Source organism: Amblyomma maculatum, chromosome 1 (genome assembly GCF_055883805.1).
Source record: "Amblyomma maculatum isolate TAMU_Amacu chromosome 1, ASM5588380v1, whole genome shotgun sequence".
NCBI classification, from domain to species: domain Eukaryota; kingdom Metazoa; phylum Arthropoda; class Arachnida; order Ixodida; family Ixodidae; genus Amblyomma; species Amblyomma maculatum.
In genome coordinates this window covers 160,120,222-160,136,536 of record NC_139344.1, presented here as the reverse complement: position 1 = coordinate 160,136,536, position 16,315 = coordinate 160,120,222, and the positions used below count along the sequence as shown (strand labels likewise).

General features: G+C 44.9%; 1 protein-coding gene across 1 annotated transcript in view; it reads right to left on the bottom strand.

Annotated features, from left to right (window-relative positions):
- LOC146204748 (ATP-binding cassette sub-family F member 1) overlaps positions 1 to 16,315 on the bottom strand; it is a 94,253-nt gene that overhangs the window by 34,682 nt on the left and 43,256 nt on the right. The window contains exons 10-14 of the mRNA XM_084589456.1: positions 13,843 to 14,017; positions 12,461 to 12,535; positions 6,985 to 7,055; positions 6,781 to 6,813; positions 3,498 to 3,569 (exon numbers count right to left, since the gene is read on the bottom strand). Of these exons, the coding sequence (XP_084445582.1) occupies positions 3,498 to 3,569; positions 6,781 to 6,813; positions 6,985 to 7,055; positions 12,461 to 12,535; positions 13,843 to 14,017 (426 nt within the window). The remainder of the gene's footprint in view (positions 1 to 3,497; positions 3,570 to 6,780; positions 6,814 to 6,984; positions 7,056 to 12,460; positions 12,536 to 13,842; positions 14,018 to 16,315) is intronic.

Genomic DNA, 16,315 nt, shown 5'->3' with positions numbered 1-16,315 from the left:
TCTGAGGGCTACTGTACTCACTCGGTCTTCTAGCATGCGAATGCGACGCAGGGAGTCTTCTTCCCCCTCTTCAAAGCTGAAGAAAAGGCGCGCGACATTCAGCGCTCCCATAACTTCTGCCGCGGATGGACGCACGGGCTCTTGCTCCTCGTCGTCGTCCTCGTCTTCTGCCTCTTCTGGGACAGACTGCTCCCCAACAATTTCAGCGACAATGTCCTCATCACTTAGGGCACCGCACACTGCTGCATCGCTGTCTACTCCAACGTAATCATCAAAACTGACGTCCTGCAGCACAGCACGCACAGCCGCAGGCAGAGGCTCCGGACTCCCATCGTCGCCACTTTCTTTCATACTTCCGGCAGCAAAGCCACAGTGGTGGAAGCAGTTTGCAATTGTGGACGGCGTGACCTGCTCCCATGCACGCACCAACATGTGCATTGCTGTGAGCAATGTGATAGTGCTGGTCTTCTGGTTTCCAGTGCACAAAGTCATGCGCTCGATCATGTGGCGCCTATAGAAACATTTGATGTTTCTGATCACCCCCTGATCCATCGGCTGCAAGGCCGCAGTCGTGTTGGCGGGCAAAAAGACGAGCCTTGTGGCTTTCAGCTTGGCGTCGACTTTGTGTGCCGAGCAGTTATCCACAATGAGGAGAACTTGACGCTTCCCTAGCTCCATCCTCCGATCGAATTTCAAGAGCCATTTTTTAAACAATTCGCCCGTCATCCACGCCTTGCTGTTGGCGGAGTATTCCGTCGGCAGCGTCCTAATGTTCTTGAAACATCTAGGCTTATGTGCCTTGCCGACAACAAAAAGAGGGACCTTCTCCGTCCCGGTCATATTAGCGGCGACCAGAACAGTAATCCGCTCTTTGCTTCGCTTGCCGCCAGCGCAGCTGTCCCCTTTAAATGTTACTGTTCTGTCGGGCTAGAGCTTATAAAACAAAGCCGTCTCATCAGCATTGAATATATCATGTGCCGAGTAGCTTTCTAAGTACTGCTGCAGAGCACCGCTTCGCCACGTGGCACAAGTTTCTGCATCCACTTCTTTGGCTTCTCCAGACAACACCCGGAAGACAAGATTATGTCTGTCTCTAAAGCGGTGAAACCATCCTTCGGAGGCGACAAAATCTTCCACATTCAAGCGCAGGGCGAAATCGGCCGCCTTCGCCATGATAATTGGGCCGCTCAGTGGAATGTCAGCGCTTCTCATTTCTTTCACCCACGTGATCACAGCGGTCTCAATTTCCGGATACTTGGCTAACCGAAGCCTTTTTCTGTTGCTGGCGAAATCTTCGGCTTCATAGGCATCCTCGATGGCCTTCCTATTTCGGACGTACGTCGACAACGTGCTTGGTGGAATCCCGTGCTTTTTCGCGATTTCCACTTTGCTGGCCTTCCGTTCATCCACCTCGCGTAAAATAGCCACTTTCTCCTTCACCGTCTTGGCACAGTATTTCCCACGCGAATACATCTCGCGGACACAAGCTCACAACAAGCGGCGTGCAAAACGAGGGCTCACGAAATGCAACACGAAACCGTGGTCGATAACACTAAAACGTCGTTCCTCGAAGGAGTCGCGGCAGGAAAGACTGTTTAGTACTTGTTCCAGCACCCTAGCGGCACCCCGATGGTTGTGCCATCTATCGTTCTGCCGTGAAAGCTTCCAACGATGGTTTTTAACAGCGCCGCTTGGCGGCGCGCAGTTCGAATTATGGGTGGCGGCGCCAATTTTTGAGTGAATTAACGAGCTGTTACGCGCATAGACTTTTATGCACTGCGGACCGGACCACGATGACTATTTCGAATTATCCAAAATTTCGAATTAACGAGTTGTGAATTAACGAGCTTTCACTGTAGTCGGGAAGGAAAAGCACCCACGTTGCTTCAAAGGAATGCGAAGTCTTCCTGTGACGTACACTGCCAATAGTAAAGCGTGGATGACAATGGCAATTTTTGAGAACTGGCTGCAAGAGGAAGATGCAAGGTTTACTAAGCAGGGCAGGAAAGTTGTTATCATTGTCGATAATTGCCCTGCCCATGGCGAAGTGGAAGGACTGAAGTCCATCAGCCTCGAGTTTCTGCCTGTCAATGCAACTGCATTGGTACAACCTATGGATCGGGGGTGATACAGAATATCAAAGTGCATTACTGCCGCCAGCTGCTCCACCGCATGCTGCTTTGTGCCGACAGTGGCAAGGACTATAGCATTGACTTGCTGTCGGCGATACATATCTTGGTCCGTGCCTGGGAACAAGTGCAGGCGACAACAGTGCACTGGTGCTTCCACCATGCAGGCTTCAAAGCTCATGAACCATTACCTCATGAAGAGGCTAGTGCTACCGATACAGAAGCTGTAGAAGCCGACACTATATTCAGGCAGGTAGTGCCCTCTGCTTCTTTTTCGCGACAGGGCTATGAGGCTGTGGATGCCCACGTGCGCACCTGTCGTGAGGAAAGTCTTCAAGAAATGATTGCCGAGGTGCAAGCCGACGACCAGTCCTCCTCCTCCAGTGACGAGTGTGAGGACCCTGAGCTAAGTGCAGTGCCAGACAGTGCAGCTAAAGATGCTGTTGCACTTCTGCAACACTACTTTGAACATGAGGGGTGCGTTGAATTTCTGTCAAGCTTGTCGAGTATGCACACTTACTTCGTTAAAAAGCAATTGAAGAATTTAAGCAAACTAAGATTGATTCATTTTTTTCTTTGCACCCACAACAGTAAGGCTTAGAACAATTTGAATAAAGTTTTGCATCATGAAATATGTGTACTTTGCTTAAATGAAACTTCTGATAAATGGAACACTTTCTGAATCCCCTTGAAGTTTCGTTTAAGAGGAGTCCACTGTATTTGGCAAGTCTATAACTTCTATGCCAGGGATGCCAAAATTATAAGAATGGTATGGTTGCACACTCTGGCTCTTGCAGAACACACAGATATCAAATTTGAATCATTTTTTGATCAGGAACTTATGAAAAACTTGGGCACAATGATTAGTCATTAATTAACGAATATATCAAAATTGACACAAGATAGATAAAAACAGATTGCATATTTGTGTTCAGCATACAAAAATACATCACGCATACATTTTTCATCTATGTGCGACAAAAACTAACAAAATTAGTTTAAAGAGCAGTGTCTCCCCTTAAAAAAAAAATTGTTTTCTACAGCGAGCACCTCTACCACAAGCACTTAATAGCCACATTCAGTCCCACTGGTAACGTTAGTTTGCTTCGTCAGAGAAAAAATGACCACAAGGAAACATTCTGTGTCTTAATTTTCACGTTTCTAGCCTGCCTGTTCTGGAAGCCTCGGAACAAAGTGTGCTACACTGCTTTTACAAATTTTACAGATTAAGCCTACATAAGTTATTAGTATAAGCCACTAGACATTTCAATAATATGCAAGCTTATTCAAATATTCATATCTAAAGAAAGCACTGCTGAGCAGGGAAAAATGCAAGCAAGTAAGAAATAAAAAAAACTACGTGATTACCTGAAGATATTCAACAGGGCTTTCTTCAGGGTTCAGCTGCTCCCCAGAGTGCTGGTCAAAGCGACCTATCCTCTACAGAAACAAAGGTAAGAATTAGTTACAAAAAGGTAATGGAAGACTGTTTGACATCAGCTTGAGGTTCCAACTGTGGGCAAACATTTACTAACAATCACATATGAACACCAGCAAAGAACAGTCTTTTCTTACCACTTAAATTCATTACAGTATGCTTCTGAGCCATAAAAAGGCACCACATATAGCAAAATTATGTACACCTGGCATCTCTCTTTATTTTCTATACCACTTGTAGGCATGGCAACAACCTGCCTAATACTACTGCTTCAACATTATTTAACCTTTCCACCACCATAAAAGGGTTCACACTGGTACAAAATAACTGGTCAAACAAAAGCTTTCCTTCTCATATATTGAAACCCATTTCCTCAGGAAGCCAGTGACGAACTAGATGGCACATTGTAGCCTTAGCTACCTATGCGCCATTAAACTCAACATACAAAAGAAGATCGACCTTTCTCCTTCACACACACACAAAGAAAAATTCCAAAGAAGGTCAGTTCAGAGGCTGGCAAAACAGTTTTTGCCGATACCATAGAATCTCAATAACATAAGCCCCACGGGGCCGTGATAAATATTTGTACTACTCCAGATGGTCATGGTTTAATGCTTACGTGGTTTAACATCCCAAAGCAACAAAGCTATAAATAATCAAAGACAGTAAAGGGCTTCAGAAATTTCAGCCACCTGGAGTCCTTTAACGAACACCAGCATCACACAGTATATAGGTACATTGCGTTTTGCCTCCATCGAAGAGCGGCCATCATGGCCAAGACTGAACGCGCGTCTCTGGGATCAGCAGTTGACCGCCCTCACCACTGAGTGAGACCCCACCCCAAAATGAGCAACATCCGTATGCAAAAGCATAGCAAATTCATTCAAGCAGATATGTATGTGACTTATGAAATTAATTTACACCTGCATACTCCCACTCACTAATTACAGTACACACCATGCAATTGTTGATTGCTACATTGGCAACATATGACCTGCATGTATCCGCTCATGCCTTTGCTTGCTGTGCTTGTTGCATACCCTTTGTGACCCTGTCTGTATTTCACAGTTGACTTTATCCCAACTGGCAAGGTGCCCCCCTCCACACTCATTTTTCTTTATCTGAAATTTCATGATCGATATTTTTTACGGGCATTTTTCACGACGAAGCATAATTGTGTAACAACAAAAGTTTTTGAAACTTTTATCGGTGCACAACAGCAAGCTTTATACATAGATTACAGATGTAATTGGTGGAAAAAATTAGTCAGGACTAGAAAGCTGCCATAGAAGACATTGTGCCCAATTTAAGACACCAGTGCCAATTCCTTTCATAGCGGTAGGAAGAAAGCTTACTGAAGTATTGTATCATTGCCCTGGCAACGACATCAAGCCAAAAAAAACTTCGTTCTTGAGCACAATTCGAACCACCTCCAGCAAAAGGCACTACCAAATGTTGGTACCTGAGAAAACTCTGCCACGGCCGGAGCTTATCACACCACATGCACGGGCACGGTTATTTCATTTTAAACATGTTTCCTTCCAGTCATCAGCTGTGCTAAATTAGTTGAAACTGAAACTAGCAAGAGTTTCCCATTCCTGCGAGAGTGACTTGCAGGGCCAACTTGGCTAAGTTGGATGCTCTTGACTGGAGAGCCGGCTATGACTTGCTTGGCATGCTGCCTGACCTGCTGGCACCTGGTGTTCATTGTGTGCACTTCATCATGCAGGGATTGGGGTGGGCGCTATCCCCTGCCCCCAAAAATTCTAGGGGGCACTTCAGACCACTAAAGTACGATGAGGCGAAAGCATCTGTTGCGCGGTGGTCTGCAGCCCTCCACTACGGTATGTCTCTCTCTTTTTTCAAACCCATCTTCCTCCTTTTCTGCAGCCCTCCACTACAGCAGGTCTTTCTCTCTTTTTTCACTCCCACCTTCCTCCTTTTCCTTACGGCTCGCTTAAGGTATCCACAGAGAATTGTGACAGATACTGCGCCTTTCCTTTCCTGTAAACCAATTTGAAACGCTGTTGATGCCTGCTATACTGTGTTTGCTTCTATATGCTGTGTGGTGCAGCGTTACAGAAGCACGAAATGAAAGGCACCACATGGATGCCTGGATCAACGCCCAGTGGGGTCAGCTTCACATAAGCGTGAATCACCTGGTGACATCATCACTAGTCGTGGCGGCATGACCGTATGTGACATCATAATACGGTTATAATAACATAGCCAGATGACGTCACATCCGGTCATGACGTCACGACTAGTGATGATGCCACGAGGCGATTCACGCTTATGTGAAGCTGACCCCACCGGGCGTTCAATCCAGGCATCTTCCAGGCGGTGCCTTTTATAGTCACATTCATTTCAAGGCACGATATACTACACCTCTGAAGACATCATTTATTTCAAGGTACGAAATACTACACCACTGATGACGTCATCAAACTAAAGCGTTACGGACGGACAGACGGATGGACGGACAGACACGATCGTGGCCGCAAGCATGAGCCATTCATGACTTTCGCCTTAAAATCATTCGAACACCTGATGGCAGTGAACTTGTGAAGTGAACGATGGCAAGAACTAGCGTCATGATGATGGCTAACCGTGCGTGTTTTCACTGACTTCTGGATGTAGAGATGGATGCAAGTTAAATTACAAATGGTGAAGTACATGCCACCTTTTTTCCTTGCGTAATGGACCCTCACCCTAAACTGATTGTAATTTTTTTTTAGAAAAAGAAAGGAAGTGGGTTCAATGTGAGATTGGTAGATATGACATGGTCGAATAGAACTCAAAAACGCAGAGGCAAATGTCCCTTGGAAGCCCAATGGCATCGAGTGAATGTCATAATGTTTCAGTTAATCCCGTTGCAAAGGTGCACCTGGTATTCATCTACAATTTCAAGCTAAAGTATAGACCGCAATATCATGAGAACCACTTGAGGCCATGAGTTGGAGGGTTTCCTCCGAGCAGCACTCACAGCTACATTTCAGAGTTGCATCCAACTATATCTTAGTACTCGAAGATGTGGTCACAGCTTGTGCATTCATACCATTCATAAAAGTGGGAGTTGTTTGGATTCCCAAAATTATGAATATTGCACACAAGGAGATCATATTGTACTCATCTCTCGTGGCAAACAAAGGTCAAGCAATATTCAATATAGAACTAAAACAACTAACTGAGGAAGGAAGCGAGCATCCTTACCAGCCTGTGGTTTCTCCGAGCTTCGCCTTGAAGCTGAAAGAAGGAAAATCCGTAAAATGAAACAACACAATATTCAAGTAGAATTCAAAGAAAAGAAGAAGCATGCATGCATTGTCAGTCATGTGCAAAACTGAGTTGCAAGATTCCTTCTAATGCCATTTGCAAGGCCTTTTGGCGAGTTCTTCCACCCAACATGCCGCTCACCGGTGTGAGGTCCCCGCAGAGAAGCTTGAGAAAAGTACTCTTTCCTACACCATTCGGTCCAACAATAGCAACTGAAAGAGAAATATGCACATGGCTGCCGGCACCCACACCACAAATAAAAAAAATTAAAAAAAAAATGACAAAAAAGAAGACCACCATACTAACATGGGGGCCAATTGGATGATCATCCTTTTCAAATGCAGTACTAGGGAAGATGAGAGGACAGAGAACACAAGCGTGCGTCTGTCCTTCCGTCTTATCGTGTTCCCAAGTAGCTCACTTGGAAACGGTGGCCACAGAACAAGCAAAACTACATTGTGGCACACAGTGAGGATCCAGACTGGAAGCAATGAAGTCATCTGCTTCCACAACCTGGCACTTTAAGGGTGAGACGCGGGTCTTAGAACGGCCGAAATTGGTCGAAAAATCGATTTTGAGAAACACCCATTTTCTGAAGGTTTAACCTTTCGAGCACCTGCACTCAAATTATTAACGCTGAAGTCGGTCAGGAAATGCGATAAAATCGGTTTTCAAAACATCACAGCAGCCGCGAAATGCCCCCCCCCCCCCCCCCCCCCCCCAAAAGAGAAAATTTGTTCGAAATTCCCGCGTGCGCCGCGGCCGTTTCAGCCGGCCGATCGCCGCCATCTTGGGCTTGGTTTGAAGCTGTTTTCTTTGTGCGCAATTTGCGCTATCTCAAAATGGCATCGCTCAAGCGGTATGGCTGCGAGTGCCGGTTTTCTGAAGGCCGTTTATGGTCTCTGATTGGCTGTCAAGCGGCGCGTTTTTGAAGCGCGCCGTTCCGCGACTCCTATTGGCTGGCATGGCCAGCGCGTCATTTTTTTTTTCTTTCTGTTTTGCGTTTGCCGCCGTGGCTCCCTCTTCGCGTGCGTCTGCGTTTGCGCTCGCGTTTCTTGAAGCACCGTTTTGTGCCGAGTGTTTTTTCTTTTTTTCCCCTTGCGATCGAGATGCCGGACAATGGTAGATTGTAACCGTGCACGCAACGAGCCTTTGGAAGCCGTAAGAAACAGGCGTGGAACAAAAGCCAGAAGACGCGGATCGCAAGCGTGCTGTCGGGACTTAAGTTATGACGACACCGCGGGTTCAAATTAGAGTGCGAACTGCATCCCGGATCACGATACACTGATGCCGCCGCCGCACACTACTCTACGGCGGAGCCGACGCACTGTGTTGAGCGCTCGGCGCAAAGTCCGTTTTGTCGGGAAAGTCGGTGACCCAACGCGAGTTTCACCGCGGCCTCAGCACGGAATGCGATGCCAGTACAGAGTTTGTGATCGCGGACATGAAAGCGTTAACAACTTTATTGCGCACATGAAGCGCGGAACCTGCGGCGAGATCGCGAAGATGCGAGCAGTCAATCGCACGAGCGTCACAACAGAGCTTTTCAGGGCCACCCAACTGATTGCCACAGGCCCCCTAGGCACGGGACTGCTAGTTTCCTCAAGAAACCGTTTGCAGGGCTCAAGATATTATCCTTGGAGTTGGACATCCTAGCCCCACGCTCTCGTCGGCTTTAAAAAAAAAAAAGGAAGAAAGAAAAGTAAACCCATAACTTTATTTTATTTTATTTTTTACAATTTCGTCATGTACATATCTTCAAAATTTTTAGGAAATGTTTCGTTGGATGGAATAAGACACTTTTTGTTTTGTTTTGCAGGGGGACAGATAGGGAACACTGAAATAAAATCTGCACTTGAAGATTCCTCCCAAAATTTTCTGCAGTCAGAGTCAAAATTTCAAATGCGATTATCTCCTCATATTTTTTGCCAACATGACTAGCCTTACGGAACTTTTCATTACGTTCTTGTGATACAATTTTAATAAGTCTTACACCGTTGCATTCAGGAAGAACTTAACTGTGGAGCTATGCTATTTTTATGTTGCTAGGTTGAACATATCAAATTTGGGGGAGAGTAATGTCAGCTAATTATATTTAAAATTTATGGAGCTTCGGCATAATTGGACATTTTTATATGGTAACGCACCTCAGTGATAATATAAATAGCATAGCTCCACATGGCAGGTCTTTGGCTACAGCTACATTTTAATCAGAGCCAAATAATACTGAGGGAAAGTGTCTTAATCACCCGCAAGAAATGACCTAGTTAGGCATCAGTTATGTTTCCACAGTATGAGAACTAATTTAGATATAGTAAACCAAATTATATTTAGAAAACAGCAGGAAGAAATACATATACACATGAATTTCCCCATCAGATATCTCTAATAATAAAAAAATTTGTTTTAAGATCAGTGTCTCCCCTTAAGAAATTTAGCCACCGAACAGAATCGCAACCTAAAGGGTGTCAAAATTGTGGGAGCCACTGAAAACAGATCAGCCAGCATATGTGACCAGCACTTTACTGATGTTTCCCTCAGTTGTTATTGTATAATGAGGTAATTCTTAGGAAAGAAATTGTTGATACATTAGCCCTGCTATACTTCCTTACACCACTGCCAGAAACTCCAAGGCTGCCCATCACATCCTACTAAAAGCATTAGCAGCTAGCACAAGCTGCTCCTCTAAAGCCAAAGCAGACCACATGTACCTTTCAAAACAAAACCATTAGCGTAAAATTCCAAGCAAGCGCAGCACAGCCCCCTCCATGCAAGAGCCACCCCTCCCCCCCACTTGACTGTTAACTTCACATCTTCACATTTCCACGCCATTCTGGAAAAGCACCCCTCCCCCCTCTCACGCTCAGATCTGAAATTACTGGAAAAGTGGAGTGAGGGGGGGGGGGGGGGGGGGGGGGGCACTTTTCCAGAAAGGCACCGAAATTCAAAATGAGCAGTGATAAGGGCAAGCTTTTCAGCTTGCCCTCATCACTGCTTACACAAAATTATTTGACAAGTTGAGGCTCTGTGCACTTTGTGCACTTTAACTCCTTTTAAGATCCCCAGCATCAGAGGTGGACAACCACGTGAGGTTTCAACCTAACCTCATAAGGTTGCACAAATGTGCCCATGAGCATTACCCCTATGAGCATTCCAGCATGTGTGGTGCACATGGGAAGCATCAGCCCTATCCCAGGGACTCCCTTCGGTTTTGCTTTATTCTACAATTGTGCAATTTTAATGGTTAAAATCTTAATGACCCCACTAACGGCCCATAGCCCTACATCAGTAAGCTATATTCTATCCTAAAGCAACATCCTTTCAAACGACATTAGGTACCAAGATTAGCTTGCATTCATGGTTTGCTGCGGCTGATCACAGAATTTTAACTAGTTTCAAAAGGTTTACAATTTTCATACAAACGTTAATGCAGTCGACTCCCGTTAATATGAAGTTCGCGGGGACGCCAAAAAACTTCCAATTAAGCAGTAAGCAACAAAAAATAACTTTATTGGCAGTGAAATAGTGCCAGCTCACGAGAAATAGTCTGTCATCTTTCTTTGCTTCTGTTTACTGAAATGTGCAGCAGAAAGCATGTTTTGCAGGCTGTAAATGTGTTTAAATGCTTCAGCTGCATTACTTTCTGCAGCAAAAAACCGCTCCACAATATTGAGGCCGGCAGCTGCGTCGGCAGCCCTCGGTTGCGGCTCGTCTTCGATGACGTCGTCCACATCGCTCTCGGCAAGAGGTTCGCTGGGCCGGACAATCTGAAGAATTTTGCCATCCGTAAGCGCGCCACACGTTTCGACTTCATTGTCCACGGCGACAAACTCTTCAAAACGAACATCACCCAGAGCAGCGCCAAAGTCTGTGACGTCGAGCTCGCCCGTTTGTGCTTCCTCCGAAGTAGGAGAAGCATCCTCTGGAGCTGGTGTCACAAAGCCGCTAACCCTGAAGCAGTTGACAATTATCTCCATTTTGACACGATCCCACGCTCGTGCTAGCATGTGGATGGCACTGAGTAGACTCACCTCGTACTGCGAGGAGTTGTCCATGCACAAAATCATTCGCTCAAGCAGGTGCTTCCTGTAGAGGACCTTCACATTTTTTATTATCCCCTGGTCCATCGGCTGTAGGACAGACGTATTTGCAGGCAAGAATGCAAGGCGGATAGTAGTTAACGCCGGCACATTCATGTGCGCACTACATTGGTCCACGAGAAAAAGCACTTTCCGGTTGGACAACGCAGATTTTCGATCCAGCTTCAACAGCCAATCTTTGAAAATTTCAGATGTCATCCATGCCTTCCTGTTTGCTGCGTAGTCAGCGGGAAGTGTCTTTATGCCTGTAAAGCCTCTAGGCTTAGCCGTTTTACCCACCACAAGCGGACAACATCGTTCTGTGCCAGTCATGTTGGCCGCGAGCAGAACAGACACCCTCTCCTTGCTTCGCTTGCCCCCGGCACAGTCACAGTCTTTAAAAGTCTTTTTGAGGAGAAGCCGATAAAAACGTGCAGTTTCATCGGCGTTGAAAATATCTTTCGGTTCGTACTCGGCCAAGTACTCTGGAAGCTTTTCATTCTTCCACGTCGAGCATGTTTCTGGGTTCACGGATGCCTTCTCTCCGCACACACTCTTGAACACCAGATCATGACGATCTTTAAAGCGTGTGAGCCATCCATCCGAAGAAGCGAAGCCTTCAATCTCTAACATTGCCGCAAGTGATTGGGCTTTTGCCGCAACAACCTCACCACTGACAGGAAGTTTGTTATTGCGCGCTTCTCTAATCCATATCAGCAGGGCCTTCTCTAGCTCTGGATGGGCGCCCGTGCGCATCCGCTTCCTATATTTCTTAAATGTGTCCTGCTCAAAAGCAGCTAGTATTGAGCACTTATTCTTGATATAATTAGAAAGGGTGTTAGGCTTAATGCCATACTTCCGAGCGATGTCCTGCTTGGCGGTGCCCCCTTTTTCCACTTCTCTCAAAATCTCAACTTTCGTCGCTAAGTCAAGCGTGCGGTAGCTTCGACGCGTTGCAATGATTGGTGCCACAACCGTTGCGTGCGAAGTCCAAACTCGAAGCATGGAACCACTGGCGGAACGATGCAGGATGGCGGCGTTCACAAGCAAACAAGCCAACCGACGCCACCAGTGGGGTGACACACGCCACTACGATCAATCTAAAAACGTTAGCTCCGCTGGCCACGCCACCACGTTGTCGCTGCCATCGCATAGCGACTCAAGCCTACTCTCACCACATCGAGGTGAGAGGCGCTGCGGGCGCTTACGATGGCATCGGTGTATCTTGCCGTTGAGCAGTTTCCAGATAGCGACGCTGCCGGATAGCCACGATGGTATCTGAATGGCGGTCGTCGTAATTCTCAACTAATAATAACTTCTAATTAAACGTTACTCTAAGCTTTTCAACTTCGAATTATTGAGTGATATTTCTATTGGATTGAATACAAAACAGCCGGGACCATCACATCACTTCTAATTAACCGAAAATTCCAATTAAGCGACTTCAAATTATTGGGAGTGGACTGTAAGTGCACTGTAAGTAGTAAATTGCATTTAAGCGAAAGCAACGGTGATTTTATTCATTTGATTAACCTTACCTCTTGAAGTCATGTCAATACCGAAATCTAGGTTCTTGAAGAGGAGTGGCTGTCCCGGGTAGCCAAACGTAACATCTGAAAAAAAGCCACACATCATGACATAAGACGCAAGAAAAATGATACAGTTAAGCATCTATGTAACAAACTTCCATGAAGCTAATTCTTGGTATTACGACATTCTTTCAATTCTCTAACACCACCCCCGCTGAGCATATGTATTTGAAAACTCCATGTAGTGAACACTTTGCAGCAGTTGACCTTGATATAATGAACTCGCTACACCGATTACCTCTCAGCTAGTCCCCAATTACAGGAAACTTATCAGAAATGTGCAAGTTTCATGAAAAAGCATGAACTGACAACAGAGGAACATCTATGATTCCAACAAGCTACCTCATTTGATACAACATGCCATGCTTCAGTGCCGACAACACACTTACGTGCAAATGCAGCAGTATCCACTGCTTTCGCTTTCGGAACGAGGCACCAAAATAGGTTAAAAGCAGCAAAAAACAACAGCAAAAAGAAAAAACCCACGGGGAAAGCAGTGCGCTCTTATCACTGCTATGTGGTTTCTCAAAAGATTCCAGTGCCGACAGCTCTCGTGCATCGTTAGTAGGAACAGCTCACATCTACAGTAGCCTGGCCACGGTGCCTCCGGCAGACTCTTACTCCTCTGCTCTAGCCCACCCAAATCATAGTCTGTTCGTGCGAGCGGCAACGGAGGTGGAAGCTGCTACCGCAGTCATGCAGTGCCTTCAGTGCCTTCAGCATGATCTCGAAATGTTTCATCGTTTCTGTAACTTCAAGTAATAGGAATTTAAAGTAAACATTTTCAAGGTACATTTTCCTACATTTGATCCTCGTTCTGTTTCCGTTCTGCATTGTCCTTAAGAGGCTTCACACAAAAGCTGCATATAATGAAATCCTGGATGTAACAAAAAATTGAGGACTTTTTAGAATTTCATTACAACCAGGTTTAACTGTAATTAAAGTATGCCAAGCAAACACATACTAAGCAAGTTTATTTGACAAAAAACACTCAATAAAAACTACAGGCTTTTTTGAACTGACGCAATTTCATTAAATCCTCGGGAGAAAAATAACAAATATGTGCAAGAAATTGTATGCTTAAGCATACAATTGGCTTTCTAGCGTGCAAAAAGAAAGCCCAACTAGCTGCAGATTTTTTTGTTAGTGCTGTTGCACATCCAACTGATTCTGTTTCAAGGGTGGCCCAAATCAAGCAGAATCCAGTATATGAATACTCACAAGCAGCTAAGATTTGCTCTATTTTCCTTCACAATGCCTCATCATTTCAAGAATGCTCAGCTTGACACTAGTTCTTTAACATAACTTTTGTGCAATATTTGAGAACTTACTATAGACACCAAGGATAGGTGGATTCAAAGGCGGTGGATTTGGAAACTTGAACTTGACAATATAGTCCTTAGGCCTCTGGATCAACTCAGCTGGGCCATTGTCTTCCTCAGTGCCTTGCAGCTTCTGCTTGTTCTTTTGCTGTTTCCGTGTCAGAGCTTGCACCGTGGTCTTTGTCTGCAATAACAGTATTTTTTATAGTTACAATCCCTCAAGAGTCAGCTGCAAACACAAAAACAAGCACTCAAGTTCTCCAAAAACAACAATTAAATTTTGTACCCCTGTCATATCGCCACTTCCAAAGGCTGTAGAGTTGACAGCCTTCAAGATTCTGAATCACAATCGAACTCGAAGGAGTTGTGTCACCACACAGCAAACTAGATCGCCGACAAGATATACCGTTACCACACACGGAGGTGCTGTTGCGCTACCGTCACCACAATTTTACAGGCATGCAAGCAATCAGATTATTTGTTTTAACCCTAAAAATGTTAAAAAAAGTCAATAATCGTTGCACTAATGTTATTCACTCTTAAAATAAATTATGTTGTTTAAGAAAAACTGTATTGCATTCATGTAGTTTTTACGACGCCCTGTTGTTTATATGATGCTGGCAACCATGATAACGCACGAAGCCAAGACAGTTCCCCCCCCCCCCCGAAATATAGCCTATATAATTTGAACTTCCGTAGTTTTTAGTGATTATACTGCTCTTATTTTTATTCCCAAGTGTGTTGGCCTTTGAAATGCCCATCTGACAGTGGTATTAGTTCTGCATATCCCTTTTAAAGCACAGCTTTTGCAATCATGGGTGCCACCTGTCTCGTTATATTCTCACATAAAAGACAAACTTTCTTCAATGGACTGCGTGCCCTAAACATTTAGACACTGCCTGTCAAGCCTATCATCAATTTCTTAAAGCAAAACGTGCTTGGTGATTTGCAAGTTTTATGACGGGACAAATAAGCAGCTTTTATTTTTATACGGTCTCAGATAATGCAATTTAACATGAGAAATGTGCAAATAGTAGAGGGCTGCAAATATTTGAAACTTCTAGTATGAATTAAACATTTGTTGTTCGATTCGTATTTGTATTCGAAAAAATTAGTTGTGGGTTAGCTTTGCTTAGCCCTAGTTGAATTGCGAAAGCAACAGCGGAAGCTTCTTTTGCCTGGTACATTATTCCCCTACATGCCTGCATGTCGTAGGGGTAACGAGAATGCAAACGATTCTGGCAGGCTGATTCTGATATCACCCTCCCGCCTGAAAGGAGCGACCTGAGTTGGCAGTTCCTGCCCATGGCATAGGAGTAACGTGAATTCAAACGTCATGGCAGGCTGATTTTTTTTATGAGGGATCACGAACACGGCACACAGCGACGAGCGGTTAGACCTGGCGTAGTATTGCTTTCGCAATAAAACTGATATTCGGAATTTTCTAATATTCGAAAATTATCAAATACATTGAAAATTTTCGTATTTACGGTAGGTCCCTCGCACTGCACGCTTCGCTGCAATACTTGACCGCGTTGGGTGTGCAATGAAGCATCCTCAAAACATGACGTAGCCTTTTTGCCAAAAGGGCCTTCCCAACAGTGTGCACAAAACGAAGCCCTTGAGGAAACCAGGAAATATAAACTGTTTAACTAAATTACAAAATATCGTGCAGCAGCCAGGCATATTGACAGGACTGCGTTTACTGTGTCTCAATTATCAAAGGTTACTTTGCTGCATTAATCTGCTGCACACGGTACATTGCACTTGCCCCGTCGAACCCAAACAGCATTCCATTGAACGCATTAAAGCTCCCCGGCATTTTATAATTGGTTTACAGGAAAGGAAAGGCGCAATATGTCCCACTTGTTTCCGTGGACACCTGAACTGCGCATCTCGAAATGGCGTTTCCGTGCCTTGATGTGATGCTTTGATGAGCAAGTATTGTGCTAAATGCTTTTATCAATCCAGGCATTCAAAGTTGGATTATTTGAGCACTTTCTGTGAATATACCTAATGAAGGCGTCTCCAATGGTGACCTTTCTGATAATGAAACAGATGGAATCGCTTACTCTGACCAGTGGATTACTGAAAGCAAAGATGCTGCCCCTGTCCAATGGCACGATAATGATATTGCCAACATGACTTCAACAGTTGTGTGCACAGGTGAAGCTGGTACAGTTCAGAGATGGAGTGAAGCAACAAGACATCACATTCACACTGCGCAGCCTCAAATCATACTCAAATATAACAAGCTCATGGGGATGTTGATAAGCTAGATTCCCATAATGTTCCCAAACCCTGTGCCATGGCAGATAAAAACCGAGAGCAGAGGAATGTCTAATGCAGGCCATCTTGCATTTCATTTCATGCACTCCTTGCAGCAGTCTTTCCACATCTTTTCTGTGGCTCTCTTTATTTACCTTGTTCCGATATGCATTTTAGTACAAGCTACTGACTAGCCCATTTGTCTGTGTTAGCG